A 24973-nucleotide genomic window follows, 5' to 3' on the forward strand; every position below is an offset into this window, starting at 1 on the left:
GTCTACAAAATCAGTTTTATTGTAGAATCCTTTAAATTTTTTAGCAGATAATTTGATATATTAATAGTATTTTATAGGTCTTCATAAAAAAAACAAAGCTGATTATTTTTCAAATTTGAATAGCAAGTACCAAACAAACTAGCAATTTAATTTTAATAGTTTGGCAAAAAATTGCAAGTTCTTAAAAATAATTCCTTCCTTTTCCACTAATATATTGATTTTTAATAATTGTAATAATTACTTTCCAATTAAAATAATTGCTTCCAATGCTAATTATAGTTAATATTAATTATATAATATTCGCCTTGCATAATTATGATTAATTTTCCAAATTAATTTCATTAATTAAGATCAGAAAACGACTAACTACAATATATAACAATTAATTCCAATAAACATTTTATGTAATTACTAATTACTATTATAATTTTCTACTACATACATTGTAATTGTTGTATTTTTACATGCTATTACATAATTCATATTTTATAATTTCATATAATAAAAACTCGGATACATTAAATATTTTTTTTTTTACAAATTACTGCATATTAAATCCAATAGGGCGCATAATAATAATATTTTTAATAAGTTTACCGATACTATTATTATGATCCTTAGTAACAATTTATTAAATTAATTGTATAATGCACATATACATTTTGTATAAAAGTTTTAAAATTAAATAAGGGCTATGTCATTGTAGAAAGAATATTTAATGTTTAAATACTTAAATACATATATTTATAGGAAAATTTTTAATTTTTTTTTTAAATGAAACTCAATTATAATTTTAATTACTTTTATTTCTAGACATAACATTTCAATTTATCAATTATATCCACGTATAGTTTTTGTTTTCTATAATACTCAAAATTAAGTATGAAAAAATTTCATATACCAGAAAAGAAAACAAGGTTGGATTTTTATGTTGCAAAAAAACAGAATTCTTTTCCAACATATATTTTTTTATACAATTTGTCTATTATATAATTTAATTTATTCTTATTAATTTTTAATTAATTTTACATGAATGGGAAAATATATTATATAATAATTGCATATATTTCAGGTGTTAAACATGGATATACAGGGTGTTTGGCATAAGTTTGCAAAATTATGAGAGACTGAAGAAAATATTGTATGGAGGATTTTTACATCTCATTGTAGCGCATTAAAAAAAAATAATAACAAAAAAGTCCGAAAAATTTTGTGTTTTTAAAAAAAAAATCCAAAATTCTCGCCTTAAGTAGCTTTTTCTTGAAATTTAAAAGCCAGATATAATTGATTGTAAGAACAACAATAAAGTACTATCACATTATCTTGAAAACAATTGTCTAGTGATTACCATATGTTGGACAACTCCGAAGTTATTACTATTTATTTACATAAATGATTTATTTACATAAATGAAAAATCTAAAACCGATTTTTCTCAACAGGCTGAAGCTCACAAACGAGTATGTCTGCATCTATCAATTTTTCTGGAAATTGATCAAAGAATTATCTCTCAAATAATCTGCAACCTTATACGAAACACCCTATGTATTTACATTTTATTCGGTTATTAGGGATTATATCTTTTTTCGATATTACAACGCATACTTAAAAACATTAAAAATATATAAATAAAAATTTTTAATTATATTGAAATTTTTTTCTTAATTTAATTTTTTTTTCCTTTTTCTTTTTCAGGTGCTACTACCAATGCCATTAAATTGCCCACGTGAAATTTATGATTTAATGTGTGAATGTTGGCAAAGAAATGAACAAAATCGTCCAAACTTTCGTGAAATACATTTATTTTTGCAACGAAAAAATTTGGGTTTTCAACCAATTATTGGTAATAATATTAATAATGGTATAACATCATCATCATCTATTTATTGACTACCACATCACTCTTCAATATCCCATTTAAATGATCATAATAATATAACAACATACCATAATAAAAGTACTACATGTATATAAATTTTATAATTATGTATTAAAAAAAATTCATCAGATTTTATTTTTTTAATATTAATAATAATGAGAAAATACAGCAAAAAAAAGGAAATTTTTAATGTTTTGTTTAATAATATAACATAATATATAAGTATACATATAATGTAAATGTAGGTAAAGTATGCATATAATACCGAAAAAAAACAATTTCATTAAAGTGCAAATATAAATTTTTATATTTATATTATATAATAAACACCATTTTGCATAAAATTTAAAAAAAAATCATTCCATCAATGTTGTGTCATTACCAGAATAAAATGCATTATAAAATTTTACAATATAATTTTTAATAGAACATAAAAAAAAACAAAATATTTATTATGAATTCAAACTGCCTATATCTACTGACTATATAAACATTTAAAATATTATGTAAATTATACATTATGTAAATTATTATATATTATTATATAATAATATACTCTATACTATTACAACAATATTTATATATATATAAGCATTATTAAAAAGAGAACACAAAAAAAATGTATTTTTTTACATCATATAGAAAAAAAATCAGGTATTATACCGAATAATATATACGAAAAATTATTGTAATACATACCTACTATTAAATAAATTTATAATGTTATAAATTAATAAAACAATTATTTATATTATTATACATTTAATTATAGTAATTAAACAAAAAATTTTATTTTTAAACCTTGGAAAATTTTGAGAAATAATTTTATTTACATAAGTTAATTAAATGAAGTTCTCACTAAAACAAAAAAATCATTTTATATTTACTTTAATTTATTTTAACTCTTATATAGTTATATTGTAATAAAATTTAACACAATTATAATATTGTAGTACTATATAATTGTAGAACCAATATCAATTAAATAATTTAAAACAAATATATAAAAAATTTAAATAAGAAAATAACTGTTATATACATTATAAGAATATTAGCCCATGTTTCATATTCCGATTTTCAATTCTAATATTAATTTTTCAATTTCTTCGAAATACAAAACAAATGGGCTATCATATTAAACACGAAATATGTTATTAAAATGGAGATATATGAAGAGTCTACGAGCAAAAAATAATAAGGTCGTTGAAAAGACACGCCATAAAAACCGAAAAAAAAAATAAATTTAAACTCAAAATAATGAATAATAATAAAATATGAGTTACTAATTAATTAAAATATTAAATGTAAAGCAAATGAAAATGAAATAAATAAATAAACATTAAAAAATAATATCACGAAAAATTAAACATCGGTACGAATCTAAAATTGATTTTTGTTTTTAAAAAAAAGAAAATAAATTATAATTATTAAACAAACATAAATAATAATAATAATTTACACCAAAGAGAATTTTATATATATAGAACGAAAATTAATTAAAAATCAAATAATAACTACAAAAAATAAAATGAAACAAGAAAATCAAACATACTAATAAAATAAAATATTCAATTAAAAAAATCATCGCAAAATTACAAAACAAACAAAAAATATTATTCAACATAAACAAAAATATGATTTTATGTGAAAACAATACAAATTTCATATGACAATTTAAATTGCAAAAAAATGGATAATAAAAAATAATTACACAAACATGGAAATAATTGTTACAGTCGAAAAAAAAGGACGAACATTTTAGTAGAAAAAAACATAAATTTGAAAATATTACAAGATTAATTGAGTTGAAAAAACTGAAAATAGAAATAAAAAAAAAGCATTAACTAATTGTATATTAAATAAAAATATTATAATTTTTATGTACATAAATTCATACATACTTATATTTATGTATAAAAGTTAGTTATAATAAAAAAAACTGAGATATAAGTATAAAATGAAAGGAAAATAATTGATTTTTGTAGATATTAACAATGTAAATTTGCATAAAAATTAAAATGTAAATCCATAAAATAAAAAGAACCTATCGTATATTAATAATAAATATATACCTATAAATATTATTTACTATTATAAAAAAATATAAAAAAAAAGATAATAGAATTTTAAAATTTATCAATATAAAAGGTAATACTGAAGAAGAAAATACAGAATTTATAATTTTCAATACATGAATTTTTTGTTAACTTTATTTTAATTATTTTTAATTCTTATTATTCTTTTTTAAAAATTATACGAATTATACACTTCTCATAATTTAAAATATCTTCTTCTTTTATAACACAATGTTATATCAACTGCTAATTGTATTTTAGGTCTAAACAATACAGAAGTTTGTACCAATTGCTTCTGTTGGAAAACTCTAAAAATTTGTTTTTTAGCACTTCATTTACTTTAATTAATAAAATATACTGCAAAAATTTTTGCATTTTAAATAGAACTTAAAAAGTAATAACTACTTAGGTGTTTTAGAGTTTTTCCATTTTCTAGTTATTACATTGTTGTAATTTCTTAAACTATAATTCGAATTTTAATTCTAAAAATTTTCGGATTTTTAATATTACTACTTATTATTTATCGTTTTATATTATTATTGTGGATTATTGTACATTGTCTTTCATTCAATTTTCCTTTTATTCACTTATTTATGATAATGATAAAAGCAGTAATATGTATGATGAGTTGTAAATGTAGTATGTTATATAAATACTCTACTTGTATATAATATAATACAATTTATAATTAATGTACCTATATAATATTACTATAATAAATGGTATATATAATTGTACATTAATAGTACAATTATATATACCATTTATTTTAATATAAAAATAATATAATAATTTTTAGCATATGAATAAAATAATTGTTATATATGCATATGATTATTGAATTATACTAGAATTTATATTATATATGTAAAATAATTACGAATAGACTGCAATGCATTTCAATCCTATTTTTTCAAAACAAAAACAATAATACAAATGTAATATATTATATAACAAAATAATGCAATTTAATACTATATTACATGCTCACATTTTGTATACATAATTAATAAAAATTTATTTGCTGCAACGCCAACTTTTCATTTTTAATTTTTTTAATATTATTTTGGCATGCTTTTATATTAGCAAACTCAACTATGTAGTTTATTCAATTTAATAATATTAAAGTTGTTCAAATTCTTTCTTTATATAAAGAAAATTTATTTAAAATTTTACAATTCAATTATTCAAAGAATTTTTTTTAATTTTACAATGTAAATTTTACACTATTTCTATAAAAGTATTCATTTCTACAGCATATATTACTCGAGATTTATTTTATCACATTTCTTTAATTTAAAAATAAAATTTTAATGAAATTATTTATAATGATATCCTAATATATAATAGATATTTTAGATTAAATATCTGCGAAATAATGCAAATATTTTTAAATATGAAAATAAAAGTAAACAAAAAATAAAAGTACTTGAAATTAAATTTTACAAAAATTGATAAGTTTTAAATCATTTTTTTTTCTTTATACACAAAAACTCGAATTTTTAATAAAAGAAAAAAAAAAATTAATTATTAATATTAAATTTTTAATTATAATAATATGTATTTTATATAATAAATTATATAAAATATGTTAGAATAATAAAAAAAAAATATCGAATTCATGTAATAATTAACTATCACAAACTAATATTGTATTAAAAATAAACAAAATGTATAAAATCAAACTAATAATAAATTACAAATATAGAAATATAAAATTTCATTAATGTTGTAATTGTAAAAATAATAATATGTATGTAAAATGTAATCTTCTTAATAATTATGTTCTCCATTTATAATTTTTTTTATATTAATTTTTACAAGTAATTAAAAATTATCTTCTCATAAAACATATAACAAACAATTTTGTACAGAATATTATATATTAAAATTTTGATTTTTTTTTTAATTTAAAGTTTAATATTTTTTAATTTAACAATAAGAAAACTATAAATAAATATTTAATTTTTAATTCATTTGGGTTTTATTTTATTTATTTTGATTTTGAGTTTATTTAATTTTCAAGAAATTTGAATTTTATTCCAATAATTTTCGATTTTCTACATTTTTAGATTTATTAATTTACAGAATTTTTATCAAATATTATTGACATATTGAAATTTATTTAATTGTAATGTAAGTACCAATAATAATTGAGAATTTTCGATAATTAAGAAATGAATTCTGAAAGTTCTAAATTTTATTATTTAAAAATTTTTCAAACAATTAAATACAATTGCATATTTTACTTTTGCAGACTTTTTTCCGATTGGAATAAAATAAGAAATTACCTTTAATTCATAAAATCCTTTTACTTACTTATTTGGAACTGTTAAGGTTTCCAGCTAAGAAAGGTATTATTAAATATTTAATTTAATTAATTTTAATTTCTGTTTTTCTTTTGTTGTCTTATAATCTGGTAATAAAAATACACAAGGTAATGCCTTTTTTTATATTGTGTTATAATATAAATCTTATGTTATGTCATTTAATATATATATATATAATATATATATATATATAATATATAATTTTGTAAATATTTATAACGAAGTAATTCTAAATACCATCACTACTAACTATATAATTATATACATATACATAAATAATACATAATATATTAATAAATAATTAAATTAAATGATGTTTACTTGTTAAAAAAAAAATTATAATTAAGACTATTGTAACTGTATATTTTTCTAAAATAATCAATTATAAATTATTATTAATAATAAAATAATTTAATTTTAAATTAATACTAATTTACTCTTATAAATAACAAATTATATAAATATTAAATTACATATATATACAATAATAAAATAAAATACGAATATAAAAATTTATAATTTTATTTTTTATTGAAAAACTATATTATCTTAAAAATTAAAAAAAAAAACGAAAAATATAAATCCTTCTCCTTTAAATAAAAAAAAAAAAGAAAAAAACTATACAATTGTATAAATAATTTGACAATAAGAAATGAGAAAAATATGAATTAATTAAACCGATTTTAAAAACAAAAAAAAAATAATATAAAACAAAATTAATTAAAATAATTAAAAGAAACTTTCTAAAAAAATATATATACATACGTATATGTAAATTTATATTTATATACGAAATATATGTATGTATACTAATATACATACTATACAATTCGATTTATTTTAATATTATATAATAAAATTTTAAATTTAATTGTAATTTGAAAATTATTTCATCTTCTATATACCACATTTAATTTATATATACAATATATAATTAATATATTAAATAAAAATATTTTAAAAATTTGAATATTCTATATATACATTATATTTTAATTGATTAATATTAGTTATATTAAACTTGCTATAATTTATAATTATATTATTATTATTATTATTATTATTGTTAAAAATTTACAATGGCAGTTTAATATAGAAAAATTCAAATTAATAAATGAATAAAGATTGAACTGCAATTATTTAATATAACCATAGTCTATGTTCAGTAGTCCGATTTCGGCCCATTTATGTGAAAATTAATTTTGGTGTTCTGCAATCCAAACGTATTTGATAAATGAAACATTTTCGAACTTGACTTGAAATTTGAAAATAATTTTTTAGAGTTTTGCATTAACTACAAATATTTTAATTAAATTGCAATCATTTTTACATTGTCTTATGATTTAATTTCGAGTAATTTTCATATTTAATTTATTATCATCTATTTATTTCAATCTTATATATATATATATATATATAAATATAGTCAAAATTATTGATTTAATGTCAATTATTATAAAATATTAAATAAATTACTTATTATAATGAAATATTTTAAAATATCCATATATAAATAATATTCGGTAAAAAAATAGAAAATAATAATTTTAGAAATTTAGAAAAAATTAAATTAAAAAGAAAATTGTATTACAACGATTAAACGTTTTTTTTTAATATATGTATTAATGATTTGAGCGAAATTTTAACGTATAAGTATGATAATATAAAAAGGAAAAACATTGTTGCAAAGCTAATTAATTTTAGGAAAAAAAATTTTATTATACTACAAAAATATATAAAATATATTTAATAATTTTATTATTTTTTCTATTTTCTATATCTTCAGGAAAACAAAATTCCCTCTTTTCATGCTTTAACAGAGCTTACATTGTGTTATCAGCTATTATTATAGGCTTGTTAACAAGCGAGGTTCTATATAGGATATAACAGAGTTTTAATAATTTATTCATATTAACAAATTCAGAATGTACTCTCTATTTCTGCTTTTGTAAAACATTTTTTACATTTATAAAATAGTTTTCTTGTATTTTGAATTTAAAAATTTTCATTTTTATCAATTTTAATTAATCATATTGCAACTTTGATCTTCCTATCAGTGCTCGTATATACAAAATTTCTTAAAATCCGATATTTCTTTCTTTCATTTCTATTAATTCTCTTCTTCTTCTATTACTGAATATACATTTTAACAATAGTTTTATTTTCAAAAAAAAAAATATTTCTTTTATATTAAAAGATAAAATTATAATTATATATAAATGATAAAATATAATAAAAAAAAACAAAATACATAAATTCTAAACTTTCCCTATAATAAAATTAAAAAAAAGAAAACAAATTTCCCCTTGTGCCTTTTCACACAACCGCTATTTAACGTGTTGTCTCTAATTTATAATTTAAACAAAAAAAAAATAATTGATATGAAAAAAAAAATTTAAAATAAAAATTTAATGAATAAAACCAAAAAAGACAAAAAAAACCAAAATAATAAAATAAAAAAAAAAAATTTATTTTAATTTTATCAAGTTTGAAAGCAAAAAACAAAAAGTAAGCATTTAGTTATTTTTAATTTTTTATTAATTGAGTAAAATTGGTATGACAACAACTATTATAATAGAACAACTGATAAAGTTTAGTACTTTTCATAAATCGTCAACAATTTGACGTTCATGTATAGATGATTTTTGTCATTGACTTTCTTTGCAGTCAACAAAAATTTTTGGCTTATTATGAGTGTCGAATAACTGATTGATATTTATCGTAAACGTTTAAAATATTTTATTATAGACACGAATCATTTGTATGAATCGGTTCGATATGAATAATGTATGTTTACAGTATTAATATCGAACTTTTACGATAATTATCACTCAGTAATTGCGTTGTTGTATTAATTTCTGTAAATTTTTGCTGCGTTTACCACATGTTATAAAATAAACAAGATTGACGTGTCAAAATAATTTTCTTTTTTGATAAACTAATTTGTTTAAAAAAATTTTTATTCTTCTTATAATGCTTATATAAAATTTCCTAAATTCTTATATCACTGCCCATAACAATTATGTATGTTCCTTTTAATTGTTATTTTAATAATAGTATGTCACTTCCAAATTTGATATATTGTTTTTTTCTCTTAATGATGCACCACCGATGAATTCTAAAAAAAAAATCTTAAACAATATTTTAATATATGTATTTCTATAAATAAAATTTTATTAAGAATGCTTCAAAAAAAAAAAATAATTTCAAACTTGTAAAAAAATAATAGAAAATCAAAAATAAATATACATTTCGCTGTACGAAAAAATTTCCAAACAATTTCTAAACAATTTACAGGTTCATTCGATGATTTTCAATTCTACATATACATATACAACTTCTTATATTATTTTTAATTGGAATTTAACCTTAATGTAATTATAAAAATTTTTAATTTATATTTACACAAATTTTTAAAATTTACAATTCTGTTGACATTGTCAATTAGTATATGTCAAATTTTTTTACGTTTTATCTACATATGCGTTGCTCATTCTAATAATATAAAATGATGCTGCAACGAAGAAAATATATTAATTCCAACACTTAAAAATGAATTTTTCTTAAATATACATATTTTGAATTATTGACAATGGTTCAGCGGTACAGACCATATTGTTTTTTAATAAAATAATCTCAAGTTGTCTTACAAGTTGTCATACAAATATGTTTCTGTAACCAGTCTCTATAGTTGTTGTTGCTCTTTTTCCGCATTTCACTCAGTTGAAATTGCAAATTCCTCTCCGAATAAAAATTTGAAAAGTTTTAATATTTTCCCAAATTTTGTGCTATAATTACATAAAGGTTATAATGAATTTACAAATAATACTAATAAACAAATTAAAAAATATGAAATTACCTTTTCTCCCAATACAATTTAACTTTTTAATGCTCAAAAAAAAAAACAAAGAGAATAAAAATACACACACAAAATCCCTAGTAAGAACACAAACCTAAGAATTAAAACTACATACATACATACATATATTTTTGTTTCAATATAAAAATGAAAAATTAATTAATAGAAATAGAAAATTATTTATACAAAATAATTAAAAGAAAAATAAAATTTAAAAGCCAAATGTTAAAATAATTTAAAAATGTCAAAAATAGAGTAAAATAAAAAAAAAACACAAAACATAAAATGTGAAATTAAAAGTGACAAAATATGCGAAAATTAAATATTTTTGAGAGAAAAAAAAAATAGAGTAAAAATTTTATAAAATTAAAAAATTGATAAAATGAAAAAAAAAAATGGAAATAAAAATCATATCATAAAATGTCTATTGCAACGATAAATTACACATAATTTGAAAAAAACTATACATATATATGTATGTATATATTATATACATATATATATATGCACATACATAGGAATTAAAAAAAAAAATTACTTATATAATTAATTTAGAATTTAGATAAAAAACAGAAATTGTAAGAATTTTGTTTTTTAGGAAGTAAGTAGAAATTTTTATGTTATGGTACCATTTATATAACGCAACTCAAATAATTAAATAAATAAATTATCTACTACGAGTATCTTCAACAAAATTTTTTATGAAAAAGAGAAAAAAACTTCAAATTTCCTTCCTCTCTCTTCACTATAAATATTTTCATCTTACACTAAATATTTATTATTGATTCCAATTTTTTATTGATATCAATTCCTCCAACTATTATTCAAAATTTTTCATCCGTCATTTCTAGTACTACCTACTCTATAAATAATTCACCGATTAGAAATATTCATTGTACCCACTGTATAGTGTAATAAAGCAATTTTAACAATTTTTGTATAAATTTGAAAATTAAATGTGATTAATAATAAATTTACAAATTAACAATGATGATTAATTGAAAACATCATAATATTATTAAAATTAATCCTGTTATAAATTCTAATATTAATACTCATATAAAAAAAAATAACTTCATTAAACACACTCATATGTCATATAACTGTATAAAATCGGAACTTATAAAAATTCTCTCTCATATTATTGAAATCATACAGTTAAAATGAATTTCATTTTGACTTTAATAATCGTTCATTCATTTGCCGCTTACAATTTGAAAATATTGTGAATAATATCGATATAATTGTGAATCCAATTCTATAAAACTCATGACATTATATTGTAATATCGATTATTAAAATTATTTTCTAAATTTATTTAGTGGGTACTAAAAAATATATCTATTAAAATAAAAAAATGTTATATAGTCTTTATTTAAGAATCTTATTTTTTATTTTCAAGACTATATATAAACAAAAGCATATCATTTTTACTCTATATATAAAACCCATACTCTATAATCTTTTTAAATATTCTCACCTATAATTTTCACATTTCCGCATTTCCGTGTAGTATTTCCTTTAATTACATACTAATACTATATATGTTATACAATATACAATATAGTATTTTGTGAATATATTAAAAATAATATGACAGAATTAAATACAATTTAAATATTAAAAATTAAGAAATATGAAAAAAGAAAAATAACCACAGGGTTATTTAAAAAAAAATGTTACAAGCATTGAAGTCTTTTGTTTGTTTTTTATATAAAAAAAATATTAAAAAAACCAAAAAAACAATAATAATGATAAAAGAATTAATTAAAAAAAATTGAGGAGCACAATCATATTTTTCGAATATTAAATAAAAAAAAAATCAATAAAAGAAATTGAAAACTGAATTTGAATAGAATAGAAAATAAAAAACAAAATAATTAATAATTATTAAAATAATTATTCAAAAACAAATATATATATATATATATATAAATAAATTAACTAATAGAAAAAAATATGAAAATGAAAAATTAATAATATTTAATTTTAAAATTATTGTATTAAGAATGAAGCTGAAAAATTTAGAAAAAAAAGACAAGTTAAAAATGTAAATTAAAAAAAAATGTTAATTGTAAAAACATATTTTTACTATTATATGAATAAAAAAAAATAAAAAAAACCAAAAAAGAAATAATAATTAAGAAAATTACACACACACACATTGAGTTTATTTTTTAGCTCGCCTATAAAATATTAAAAGAAACAAAAATAAAATAATTACAAAAAAGAAAGAAAAGATTTCTATTACATAATAAGCGTTTCTGAATTTATACAAAACCAAAAAACAAAAATAAAATAAAGAAATAAAGTTGAAAAAAAAACTCGAATTAAAATAATTAATAATTAAAATTTAAAATTGGAAAAATGAAAATACAAACAAACTTTATTTAATTATGCGAAAAAATAACAAAATATACAATTGCATTGTGTAAATAATATTAAAAATTTATATAATAAATATAAATATTTCCATTAAAAAAAAAAAGAGAAAATAAAATAAATAGAAAGCTGTAAATTTTACCATAGCAATCAATCATTTAAATTATAATATAAAATAAACTATATATAGTCATTAAATAAAAATATAATTTAGTAAATATTACAATATATATATATATATAGATTAAAAAATATGCATAATAAAATTTAAATAAAAAACTGATGAAAAAAAAACAGAATAATAATTAAAAAAAAAAGAAAAACCTAAATAAATAACAAGTAGAATACATACAATATATAAATATAAAATTAGATTCATAAATAATTATTATTGATTATATTACAGATAAAATAAACATATATACATAAATTATGTATGATATTTTTTTTAATTTTTCTAATTTTTTAATTTTTACATTAAAATTTATTGAAGAAATAAATATACCTTATATCTTTTAATGTAACAAAATTAGTAATATGAGTATGTGGCGAAAAAAAAAAAAATCGGATTAATTCGGATTTATTCGGAATAAAAAGACAAGGGCTACGTAAAAATATAATATTATTAATTATTTAATCAATTGTTTTACAGTAATTTTATAAATTATAATTTTGGATTGATTCGGATTAATTCGGATTTATTTGTAATAAAAAATCTCTAGACATGGGCTACGCAAAATATCAAATAATTATCCAATTGTTTGATAAAAAGTAGTAATTTTCTCTTTAGAATTATTTAAAATTCATTTCGATTTCACTCAATTTACGAAAATATTTAATTTTTAGTTTTCTATGTTATAAAGGGTGTATATAGATTATGCTTTATTAATTTAAAAAAAAAAAAACAAATGAAATTTTTAATTCCGAATAAATTTCGGATTTTACTATCACAACTTATTTACAAGTTCAATTATTATTAATTATAAAACAATATTTTTTACTCTATGCATATTTTATTTTTTTGTTTTTATATTATTTTTTTTTGAAAAAATTTGTTATAAAAATTGAAGTAAATGTTATTAATTTTATTAATTAAATTTATAATAATTATATGTAATTAATTTTTTTATCCTATACTTTGTCCTAATATTTTTATTTAATAAAAGTGCATATTTTATAAAAGAGAAATTGATAAAAGAGAATATATTAAGAATCGAAAATAATATTAATAATATTATTTTCGATTCTTAAAATTATAAGTATTCGAAAAATAATCGAAAATGACATTAAAATCAGATTTTAAATTCCGAATAACTTATTTATTTGATTATGTACCCGAAATAAAATTTGAATATTAAATAAATTCTAATATTTATTGAGTGAAATTTGAAAATTTTCATTTTGCTATATACATATGTCAAAAAAATTTTTTCCTTAAATAATTTTGACATTTCATTACAACAAAAATAGAGAACTTTTTAATTTGAAAAACAAAAAATTAATAATTTCGATAAAATTTATTATAAAAATATGCACTTTTATTTTAAAACAAAAATTTGTACCTATATTATAAATCCATACATAACCTATAAAATAACTTTTTGTTGCATTATTTATAATTTATGCAACATAAATGTCAATTTCTTTGACATTTGGACCAATTTAAATTAAAAGTAAAAATATAAATTAAAAAAAATTAAAAAACATAAAAAAAAATACTTTAAAATAGAAAAGAATGAACGTATATAATATAGAACGAGACAATGAAATCAGGAAAAATTATAAATTAATTGAAAACAAAGAAAAATTTATATAAAAATTGAAAACTTATTCAAAATATTCCATTTCAGAATATTACCTATACGTATAACTATATATATTTATTATTTCTTTTGTTAAGTTTCACAATTCCGAAGAAAAAGTGTTAGATAAAAAATTTTTAAAAATTAGTAAGAAAAAATTTAAAAACCAAAAAAAAAGAAAAGGTAATAAAGCAAGAAAGAAATAAAATAAAGAAACAGGTACTTAAAAATTTAAAAATAATAAGCTAAAAAAAAATATTAAAATAATTAAAACATAGAATATTAATTTAATAAATAAAATTATCATTGTTGTTTAAACTCAAATCCTTCTTCCTCTTTCCCAACTGAAAAACCAAAAAAAAAAACGAAAAAATGGAATGATTAAATTATCAAATAGCAAATAAAAATAGAAGAACTTAAAAAAAAAGAATGAGCAATTCAAAGATATTATTAATAAAAAGAGAAATCATAACTAAAATCCTTTTATTATTGCAAAATAACTATTTTCGTATTTTAGTACATTTTAATTTTTGACACATTTTTGACACATTTTTAAATTTGATTGAAACGCCTCATCGTATAAAATGTAATTGTTGAATTCGAATTAATAAAAGAGCGTCTATCAAAATGCAAATAAAACGTTAGCTTGACTTATTCAGGAAATATTGTGTTGATAACTGAATAATTCAATTTGGCATTAGATGTGCATCTGAAATATATTTTCCATTTTTCAAAAAGACAATTAAATTATTAGAATTCAAAGGTAATTATGTACTGAATTATTTCTGCTTCTTCTTTCAATTACACTCTATACTACTAATTATATTGAACTTGAACTTTTCGACTTCCATTATCAAACCATAAAATATGTCAAAATTTTTTCCTTCAAAATATTTTAAAATGAATATTTAATTAAATTTCAATATAAATACAATTAAAATATGTAAAAATCTTTACATTAATAATTTATTTTAAAAAAAAAATTTTTTTAATTTTTGATTTATTTTAAATAGTAAATATTGCAAATGGAATTGTTAGATTTTACTTACAAAATCACTTAATAAAAAAAATATACACATTAATTATAAAATTATATTATACAAATTTCCTAAATGCAGTTCCAACTTCAATTTTACTCAAATAGCAATCAGACTTGCCGATTAATTTTAACCACCATTTTAATTAATTTTTGTACTGACATTATATTAGAAATTATCGTGACATTTTAAATTTGGAAATAATAAGCAATGAGGTATTGAAATTCACTCATTTTATTTTAAAATTAAAAAATATACAAAAATTTGTAATTGCAATAACATTAACATAAATTAATTTGTGTAAAACATTTAAATATTTTCTTTTAATTATTTAATATTAAAAAATTTTTAAAATGCGATTAATAAAATACAAACTAAAATTAAAGAAAACAAAAAACAATAAAAGCAAAATGGAATTACAATTATCTCTAGAATATATATGTATATATATATATATATATATATATATATATACATAGATAATTATATTATTTGTGTAATTTGTTAAGAAAATTTTTAATAAATAATATACATGCATACACAGATATTATATAATTTAAAATAAAATTAAAAACAAATAAATTATTAATAAAATTGTACAACAACAATATTAATATAGCAAATAGTTACAAGAAACATTTTATAATTTATTTTTTTTTAATTATTATTTTTTTTTATTTTATTTTTAATTAATTTTTAAGTTCTGATATATAAGGAATATTGAATACATTAGAATTTTAATTGAATCATTCGCAAAATTTAAGTCTAAATAAATAAAGAAGAAATTATATATAAAATAAAAAAAAATGATGAAAAATAAGTTGACAATGCAAAAATAGGTACTGAAACAGCTTCATAAAAGAAAAAAAAAATTTGACACAAAACAAAAAAAAAAAACCATTAATATTAAAAATAAAAATAATGTATTATAAAAAAAAAAGCATCCTCTTTTATTTATTCTTAAACTATTTGAAAAATAATGAAATCCTAAACTCGAATTAAATTAGAAAAACCAGAAAAAATAAAAATGGTTAGTGTAATAGGGCTCTAGTTTCGATTTTCAAGTTCATCGGCAATGCATTAACCTGTAATTGTCTTATGACATAACGGCAATATAAAATTTTCTCTATTATTTGTTAAGTAATAATATTACCCTATGTAGTAGATGTGCTCCTGCATATTTTTTAGGTAATACTCCATTTTTCAATATAAATATTAATAAAAGTGTATTAAACTTAATTTTATTTCAACCAGTCATCCATTTTAAATTATCTACCATCATGCTAATTGAGCATTCTTTTATTAAACCTGACCACAATTGTCATTGCCTAATTTTGTAATAATTGCAGTCTGTCAAATTTAATATTGTTACTTAAGAATATCCAATAGTCTAAATTCAGTAATATTGTAATTTTATTATATATATGTATATATACATATATAAGTTTTCAATAAATGTTGGTTACAGGTGTTACAAAAAATCTTTTACAAATAAAATACAATAAAAAAACAAAAATTTATAATAAGAAATAAAAATCTTTTCAATATTAAATAATCTTTATTCATTATTATGCACATATGTGTTCAAATCTAGCGAAACACCCCACATCTCTATTATTACACTTTTTTTTATATTAAATAGTTCTCTCTTGGGAATTTTCTTTTGTAATTTTATGCAATGATTACTCTTCTTAATTCACTCATTGTCATAGCAATTTACATAATTTTCTTTTTTTCTTCTTTTTATATGTAAATTTTTTTAAAGATTAAATAATTTTCCAACAAGAATCTTAATTTGGGTTAATATAGACTTATTGAATTTTTAAAAGTTCTAAAATGAAGGTACTTAAAATTCATGTAAAATAAACGGCCTAATCGTGTATCTCGCTTTTTTACTCACCTTTTATTCACTCTCAAATCAGAATTGCCCATCTAATAGATATTTTTAATTTTTCCAATAAGATTACTCATTTTTAGAAAAAAAACGAGTTACGAAATACCAAATAATTCTCACTCTAAAATTACATTATACAAATTATACAATAATTATTCACTTTCTTCTGACTTGTCGGGTAAAATAGGCCCTTAATCACGTTTTCAGCTTAATCAATTAATCAAAAATTTGAATTTTAAAAAATTATCAAATTAAAATTAAAAATGTGGTAATAAATAAATACTTATAAAAAAAAAATCAAAATATAAGTAAACTAACATTGACATAAAAATCACTCAAATAAAATAAAAATTAACAAAAAAATTTTTGTAAACGAATTTGAAAATTTTTAATTCCAAAAATTATGATCTCTTAAATTTAAAATTTAAAAAAAAAAATCAAAATAAATATTTTTAATATCTTTGTTCTTTAATGGGAACTTCTTCTGCCGAATCAATAACAAGTACGGTTTAAATAAATACAATTAACAAAATTTCAAATAAGAAAATTTTTCTTATAAGAATTTCTTCATATTTACTTATGCATGCCCATATAGCAAATCAACCTACTTCAACACAATTAATCGATTATCAAAATCCTAAAAATTACAATAAAGTTGATCAAATAACGCAAATAATAAATGATGATAAAAATATTAAAGAATATTCTAAAGACAGAGTAAAATCTATTAATGAAATATTTGATCTTTTGAAAAATGAGGTAACAACAAAATTGGAAACGAAATCGTATGACAATGATAATAAGGAATCTTTAAATGAAAATGAAAAACAAAATGAAGAATCAGAAATATCAGTTTCTAATGAAAATATTACAAAAGAATCCATTGAAGTTTTACCAATTCAAAAAAGTTTTTTAGAAGAACAAGGCTTTAAATATGGTGATCAAATAGGATCAGGAACTTATGCAAAAGGTATATTTATATTGTATATATGTATGGATGTATGTATACAAGTGGATCACATCGGTGAATCCGAAATTTTAAGTAAAAATTTCACTCATCAACATTTTCATAACTTATTGTATTTAATTTTCCTTACTTTATCTATTGAATAGTTAAAATTGCTTACTCTAGTAAGTATGAAAAGCCAGTTGCTATTAAAATAATTTCAAAAACAAGAGTTCCATCAGAATATTTGAATAGATTTTTACCAAGAGAAATTGAAATTATTAGAATGCTTCGACATGAAAATTTAATTAAATATTATGATAGTGTGGAAACAACAGAGAAGTATAAAATTTTAATTACATTTCTTTTGTAATAATATTTTTATGGTGATAAAATGAAAATTTAATTTTTAATTCTTTAAAAATTTTGAGAGTTTACATCATAATGCAATTAGCAGTAAATGGATCTTTACTTGATTTAATACGAAAAGAAAAACAATTGAATGATAATAAAGCACGAAAATATTTTCAACAACTCATAAATGCACTTGAATATTGCCATTCAAAAGGTGTAGTACATAGAGATATTAAGTGTGAAAATCTTCTTTTTGACGAGAATATGAATTTAAGATTGATTGATTTTGGTTTTGCACGTGGTGGAATGTTCCCTATCAATAATTCACCTGTACTTTCTGAAACTTATTGTGGCAGCTATGCATATGCCAGTCCAGAAATTTTAAAAGGTAATCAGCTACAAATGAATGAAATTAACTTAAATTAGGATTAAATTTTAATGATTTAAATTTAAATATATTTGAGGTGTTCCTTATGATCCACATATGTCAGATATTTGGGCTAGTGGTATTGTCCTTTATTCTATGGTCTATGGTCATTTACCTTATGATGCATCAAGTTGCAAACATTTACTAAGACAAGTACAAGTAAAAATAATTTTTCCAAGATTACCAGCAAATGTACCAATAGAATGTAAAAAACTTATATTAAAACTTTTAGCACCGCTAAATGTTCGTATCCAAATAAAACAAATTAAACAAGATAAATGGTATTCTGATCACCTGTAAATTAAAGAACAATAAATTAAAAATAAAACCCAAACAGTTTTAGTTTTTAATTATAACCTATTTTAATTTTTACTAATTAATTTTTTACTTTCTAAAAACAACAAAAAAAAAAAATTCTATTACATAAAAAATAACAAAATATTTTGTTTGTCATTAATTAATTTGAAATATTTTATAATTACTAAAAATGACACAAAATACTTTTAAACAATTTAAGTTTCAAAATATTTTAATAAATATTTTTTTGTTATGTTTCGTATAATTTTTAATTTATCTTATACAACAACAGTTTTTCAAAACCGCATGTTATTTTATTTGGACTAAGATTATTAATAAAAATAAAAATATTATATTTAGGCTAAAATTATATTTTAATGCTAAACTTCTTGAACATTTTTCCATACATCTACTTTTTCAGGCGCTTTTTGACATGGTTCATTACGACACATATCTAAAAAATTCGCAATTGCTTGATAGTAACTGCAAATTTTTAAAAATAAAAATTACGAATAAATTAAATTAATAATTTTTATTATTTTAGAAATATACCCTGCACATATCCAAGTGTCGTTATGGGATCCCCCACTTAATTCAATAAGACGTTTCTTCTTACTTTCGCAATCATTATATAATTGTCTCATCATTCTAAAAAGAAATACATTTACAAGATCAAAAATTTTTTACATTTCCTTACAATCACGTTAAAATTAAAAATTACCTTGGTGGCACTAGTGTATCTGCTAATCCAGATATAAATAGACATGGCATTGTAACGGATTTAATTTTTTTTAGTGAATTATACTGAAGGCAAAGAATAAAATGGATTTATTTAAAATCAAATATAGAAAAGTATGTATTTCGTAAGATCATTAAAATTTATATGCTTTACCTGATTTTTATAAAATAATGTAGGAATATATTTCACATAAGGATGCAATAACCTTAAAGCCATCTCAGGAATATTTGTAAAAGTATTTTCTACTATCATAGCTTTAATACGATTATGATACGCATAATCGGAGACTACATCAATAACTAAAAATATATTTAAATTTCTATATTATAAATATAAAATAATTTATAAGGACACAAAAGCACGTACCAACTGCACCACCTAACGAACGTCCAAATAATATAATTTGACTATTATCTAAATCATCACGTGTATATACTAAAAAAAAATATTTATGATAGTTCTAATATAATAATTTTTTTGCAAAATATATTCAAATTTACAATAATCAACTGCCGCTCTTGCATCATTACATAATCCTTTTTCCGTTGGGGAGCCCGTCGATAAACCATAACCTCGATATTCAACCATTAAAATATTACAATGTAAATTATAATATATTCCCCAAACATTTTGTAATCTGTGTCCCATATTTCCTGCATTCCCGTGAAAATATATAACAGTAGGTACAAATTTTGATCTTTCTTCTGGTTGTCGTATCCAAAAGGCATGAAGAGTGATTTTGTCAGTAGTCTTTATTGAAATTGTCTATAATTTTGGATTTATTTTTTTATATTATTAATATTTAAACAAAATTATTTTGTGAATCACCTCATGTGGCAAATTATGCATTGTTGGAATCGGAACATATATACGTGAATTACTTGGTAATTCTGGATGATACAACAGATGATCTTGTGCATTATATAAAATAGCTAAAATTAAAAAGGATAAATTATTTAGAAAACTTGAAAAGCTTAACAAACAAAAATTGAATTGTTTCAAAATTATAATTTTCATAGTAAAATTAATTTAAAATTCTTATAGATGTTTTATTGGGCTAAATTAAACGATTTTGAAATATGCTTTTTATTATTGTCACAATTATATTTACATTTTCTAATTAACTTACCTAAGACAGCAAATCCGAATAAAGAAAAGGCTATGAGAGCTCCATAAAAACAATAAAATACGAATGTTATTAAAATTGCTGCTCCAGCTCCAGCCCACAATCGTTTTGCTATCCCACTTAAAACTTTGGTAATTTTCCAGTCTTCTCCTAACATTATATTTTTATTGGCTTTTTATTAATACTAATATTTATGCATCAAATCATTATGGAAATATTAATTTAAAAAATTTAATTTTAAAACGACTAATTTTATTTCCAAATTTGCAGATTTTATAATACTTTGGTATGTTTACTTTTTCCGGTAAATGTCAAAAGTAAAAAAAAATCAATTTGACTTATAAAAAAGACTAGACAGGCACATTCAAGTAAATGATCCTAGCTACACTTATACTAGTTACATTCATTAATTTTAGTTGCAAACAGTAAAACAGCGCAGCGCTTTTCCGTAGCGACATGTCAAAAGTTTAATAGAATACACGTATTTAGATAAGATTGCACAGAATCTACCCAAAATCAAGCGAAAATACCAACGTAATTTTAGTATTTTAGAAATGAGAGTCCGGGCATTTAAAATTTTCAAAACTCATATTTTACCGACTGCTTTTTTTTTACATTTTCTGTTTTCATGTGTTTTTGACATTAAGTGCAAAATATTAAATAGTTGTGCTGTGAGTTCTGAGTTAACAACGGAAATCGTTCGCCGTTTTCGTTCTCCGCTTTGGTTCTGTTTTTGCAATTACTCTTAATTCATATGAAGCAAATATCTTTTACGAAAACTTTCTGTGCTTTGGGTTTTGTACATTTTCTGACGATTTGAGTAAGGAAAAGTGTAAATACTTAACGTTGACGCGGGTTGTTATATTAATAGCAAACGTTTGAAACGAAAGATTACAAACATTTCGCTGAGAAATTTCGATAAAAATTTATTACCCACTTTAAACTTCTAACAAATATAACAAAATATATTTGTTCACACCCGCAGTAATTTTTCTTTATTCAGCGACAATACGAAATTTTTTACAATCGCATGTCGCTTATTGTGGTTCATTATTGCGCTTATTGTGCACTTCAACATTTAAATTAGAGCAATTGGATTTTCAACAATCCAAACGTCAAAATTTAAAATAAGAAAGTTTGTTTACATTTTATAAGTATTTTAAGAAATTTTAAAATATAAAAAATAATTGTGTTAATATAAAAATGATTCATGACATTTTGCTTTCCTTATTAAATCCTTATGCAGACAATCTTCCAATTGAAAATTTTTTGGTAAATTGATTCAATACAATCATATATGAAATTTGTGTAATAAAAGTATGGGAATTTTTCAGGTGACCGATTATGTATCGGTATTTTTACATCCTTGCGAAAGAAAAATACTGGAGGATATACTAGAAATAATAAATTTGCACAGAGAAATATCCAAATTTACAAGATATTATAGAATTGGTCAAGATTTGAATGATTTTAATGCGAGTGATGACACAGAAGGTAATATTTTTCTTTAAATTTAATCATTAAAACATTGATACCAAACTGTTTTTATAGAATCCCTTCAGAAAAGTTTATACTTGCAAGCTTTTGCTAATGGAATTGAAAATGCATTAGAAAGTTATGTTGAAGAAATTGTAGATCTAGAAAAAAGATATTTGCAATCTCCATCACATTCGTTATTATTTATTTATCATAAAATAAATGTTTTTCATCCACTTTTTGTTTATTTTCAAAAATTAATTCGTGGTATAAAAGCACAAAAATTACATGGTTGTGCCATAATGCAGTACCTTAATCAGAATATGCTTAATGGGAATCAACAAATTTATTTAGCATCGAAAACGTAATAAATTAAAAATAAACTTAATTAAGCAATTCAATGCTATTTAAAGTTCTAATTGTAGAATTCAGTCAACCGTAAATATAGTATTTTTGAAACATTTAACACATTGGCTTTTGTATGCAAAAATGATCGATTCATATGGAGAATTTTTCATTCAACACGTTGAATCTCAAAATAGTACTGGCAACAGTACCTTAGAAAATGGTATTGGTTTAAGCTCAGGTGAAAGTGGTAAACAAACTGTTACTAGTTTTTCTGTAAGTAAAAATTTTCTAATAAATGCCAAATTACAATTTGTATTTAAAATAATATAAAAGAATAGAAAATCATGTTTGCAATTTTTTAACTAGACTCCAAAATTATTTTTTAATTAATTTTAGGAAGCAGTAAGTACATATGCTGATATTTGGCGATATGAAATCTCTTATGATTATTTACCACATTTTATAACACCTAGTGTAGCTAGAAAAATTTTATTTATTGGTCAAACCGTATTAATGTTTAAAATGGATGCTGCAAAAAAACGTTTAGAATTATGGAATGAACCTGAAAAACAAGCTTTAGCCGATGGATCCCTGTGGAATAATAATGAACATAAATACTTTCAAAAAATTCAAAATTTGCAAAAAGAAAATAATTTAACTGTGTCACAATTTGATGTCTTAATAAATGAAATAAAATCGTATATTACGGAACGTTTATCGCAAATAGCAGTCAAACAAGCAGATTTAGTTCATCAATTAAAATTGATAAAAGATTTTTATTTATTAGGTAGAGGTGAACTATTTTTGGAATTCATTAAAAAAACTCATTCTTTTGAAAAATCTTTTTCATCGGAAAATATTGTAAGAGATATAGTCATTGCGTTTGAGGTAAACTAAATTTTCTAAATTGTTTATTAACGTTGAACATTTTAAATAAGTAAACATGCATTTTAATTTTAGTCAGCAGCTAATGGGATCGGATTAACAGAAGAACTAGAACAATTTTCAATTACAGTTCCAAAAGAAAACTTAAATGATAGTGACGATCAAAATTTACCTTACATACATTATTTAACATTACAATACAAAATAATATGGCCCCTGCATTTACTTTTTTCTCCAAAAGTTATTGAACGTTATAATGAATTATTTAGATTTTTGTTACAAATTAAACGCTTGCAATATGATTTACATATGGTTTGGTGTAATAACCGTGAAACAAAATCAAAACCAAATATATTTAGATTGCATTTAAGAAATCAATTCATTTTTTTAATTGATAATTTACAATACTATATTCAAGTTGACGTTCTCGAAAGTATGAAAAAAAAATAACCTTATGTAAAACCAAAAAAAAAGTTGATTTTAAATCATATTTTTAGGTCAATTCAGCATTCTTATGAATATAGTGAATAACTCGTCTGATTTTGAAGAAATCCAAAGAGCGCACAGTGTTTTTCAAGCAAATATTTTAAGTTTATGTTTTCTTTTAGGAAATAATGTTAGCATAATAAGTTAAACCAGAAGTAAAATTTAATGACAATAGAATTTTTTTTATTTTTAGGAAAACCATGAGAAAAGTGAAGAATTGATAGGAAATAATTCAGTTTTATTAATTTTACAAGAAATATTTGCTAAATGTGAAACATTTTGCAACTATGAAAAAGAATCTGAGGAAGCGAAAGATCAAATTCAAGAACAATACGAATTCTTAGAGGAAAGGTAAATTGAAAAAAAACCATTAATTGTAATTTATTTTTAAATTATAAATTTGATATTCATAGACTCAGAGAATTAGTTGAACAACTCATGAATCTCTTGTTTGATTTAAAATCAGCTCCAAGTTCAACCCCCTTATCACAGTTGCTTTTACGACTAGATTACAATAATTGGTTTTGCAAAAACTGGAAGAATAAACTCGAATCTTAAAAAGGAATATTTATTTATTGCTAAAAATTTTAAATGAAAATTAAGTAAAACAAACTGATTTACTTTAACAAAAT

General features: G+C 20.0%; 4 protein-coding genes across 8 annotated transcripts in view; 3 read left to right on the forward strand and 1 right to left on the reverse strand.

The window, feature by feature from the left end:
• Nucleotides 1-2286, forward strand: part of LOC129614763 (discoidin domain-containing receptor 2-like) — a 156532-nt gene extending 154246 nt beyond the window's left edge. Inside the window, exon 16 of one of the 4 annotated variants that reach the window (XM_055529621.1) lies at nucleotides 1695-2286. In XM_055529621.1, coding sequence (XP_055385596.1) covers nucleotides 1695-1889 — 195 coding nt within the window. In that variant the 3' untranslated portion in view covers nucleotides 1890-2286. The remainder of the gene's footprint in view (nucleotides 1-1694) is intronic. The other 3 variants (XM_055529630.1, XM_055529612.1, XM_055529639.1) reach the window with 3 other exon arrangements.
• Nucleotides 2287-17836: 15550 nt separating this feature from the next.
• LOC129616581 (testis-specific serine/threonine-protein kinase 4-like) lies at nucleotides 17837-19284 on the forward strand. The gene is made up of 4 exons (XM_055532208.1): nucleotides 17837-18227; nucleotides 18371-18545; nucleotides 18635-18945; nucleotides 19022-19284. Exons 1-4 carry the CDS (start codon nucleotides 17837-17839, stop codon nucleotides 19282-19284), a joined length of 1140 nt encoding a protein of 379 aa, XP_055388183.1.
• A 215-nt stretch (nucleotides 19285-19499) lies between these two features.
• On the reverse strand, nucleotides 19500-21443 carry LOC129616028 (protein ABHD13). Its single transcript, XM_055531458.1, has 8 exons — nucleotides 21150-21443; nucleotides 20849-20952; nucleotides 20521-20785; nucleotides 20387-20455; nucleotides 20174-20319; nucleotides 20003-20085; nucleotides 19834-19929; nucleotides 19500-19764 (listed from the first exon to the last, which is right to left on the reverse strand). The coding sequence occupies exons 1-8, from the start codon at nucleotides 21301-21303 to the stop codon at nucleotides 19662-19664; spliced, it is 1020 nt and encodes a 339-aa protein (XP_055387433.1). The 5' UTR covers nucleotides 21304-21443; the 3' UTR covers nucleotides 19500-19661.
• Nucleotides 21444-22277: 834 nt separating this feature from the next.
• LOC129616404 (gamma-tubulin complex component 4 homolog) lies at nucleotides 22278-24972 on the forward strand. Of its 2 annotated transcripts, none has more exons than XM_055532029.1 (9): nucleotides 22278-22418; nucleotides 22481-22640; nucleotides 22698-22986; nucleotides 23048-23243; nucleotides 23367-23858; nucleotides 23931-24288; nucleotides 24353-24471; nucleotides 24535-24692; nucleotides 24755-24972. In XM_055532029.1, exons 1-9 carry the CDS (start codon nucleotides 22350-22352, stop codon nucleotides 24897-24899), a joined length of 1986 nt encoding a protein of 661 aa, XP_055388004.1. In that variant the 5' UTR covers nucleotides 22278-22349; the 3' UTR covers nucleotides 24900-24972. The 2 variants fall into 2 exon arrangements, with proteins under 2 accessions (XP_055388004.1, XP_055388008.1); XM_055532033.1 differs by having other exon boundaries at nucleotides 22899-22986.
• The last annotated feature ends 1 nt before the right edge of the window (nucleotide 24973 follows it).

The sequence above is a fragment of the Condylostylus longicornis genome, unplaced genomic scaffold (genome assembly GCF_029603195.1).
Source record: "Condylostylus longicornis isolate FDR11 unplaced genomic scaffold, ASM2960319v2 ptg000005l, whole genome shotgun sequence".
Taxonomy (NCBI): domain Eukaryota; kingdom Metazoa; phylum Arthropoda; class Insecta; order Diptera; family Dolichopodidae; genus Condylostylus; species Condylostylus longicornis.

Excerpts from the sequence above, each read along its gene's own strand:
- LOC129616581 (XM_055532208.1), top strand. The coding sequence starts at position 17,837 with ATGCATGCCCATATAGCAAATCAACCTACTTCAACACAATTAATCGAT. Across the intron at positions 18,228-18,370 it reads ATCAGGAACTTATGCAAAAG|TTAAAATTGCTTACTCTAGT; the intron begins GTATATTTATAT and ends TCTATTGAATAG. Across the intron at positions 18,546-18,634 it reads AGTGTGGAAACAACAGAGAA|AGTTTACATCATAATGCAAT; the intron begins GTATAAAATTTT and ends AAAAATTTTGAG.
- LOC129616028 (XM_055531458.1), bottom strand. The coding sequence starts at position 21,303 with ATGTTAGGAGAAGACTGGAAAATTACCAAAGTTTTAAGTGGGATAGCA. Across the intron at positions 20,786-20,848 it reads TGCATAATTTGCCACATGAG|ACAATTTCAATAAAGACTAC; the intron begins GTGATTCACAAA and ends CCAAAATTATAG. Across the intron at positions 19,765-19,833 it reads GACACTTGGATATGTGCAGG|TTACTATCAAGCAATTGCGA; the intron begins GTATATTTCTAA and ends AAAAATTTGCAG.
- LOC129616404 (XM_055532029.1), top strand. The coding sequence starts at position 22,350 with ATGATTCATGACATTTTGCTTTCCTTATTAAATCCTTATGCAGACAAT. Across the intron at positions 22,987-23,047 it reads ATTTATTTAGCATCGAAAAC|AATTCAGTCAACCGTAAATA; the intron begins GTAATAAATTAA and ends TTCTAATTGTAG. Across the intron at positions 24,693-24,754 it reads TACGAATTCTTAGAGGAAAG|ACTCAGAGAATTAGTTGAAC; the intron begins GTAAATTGAAAA and ends TGATATTCATAG.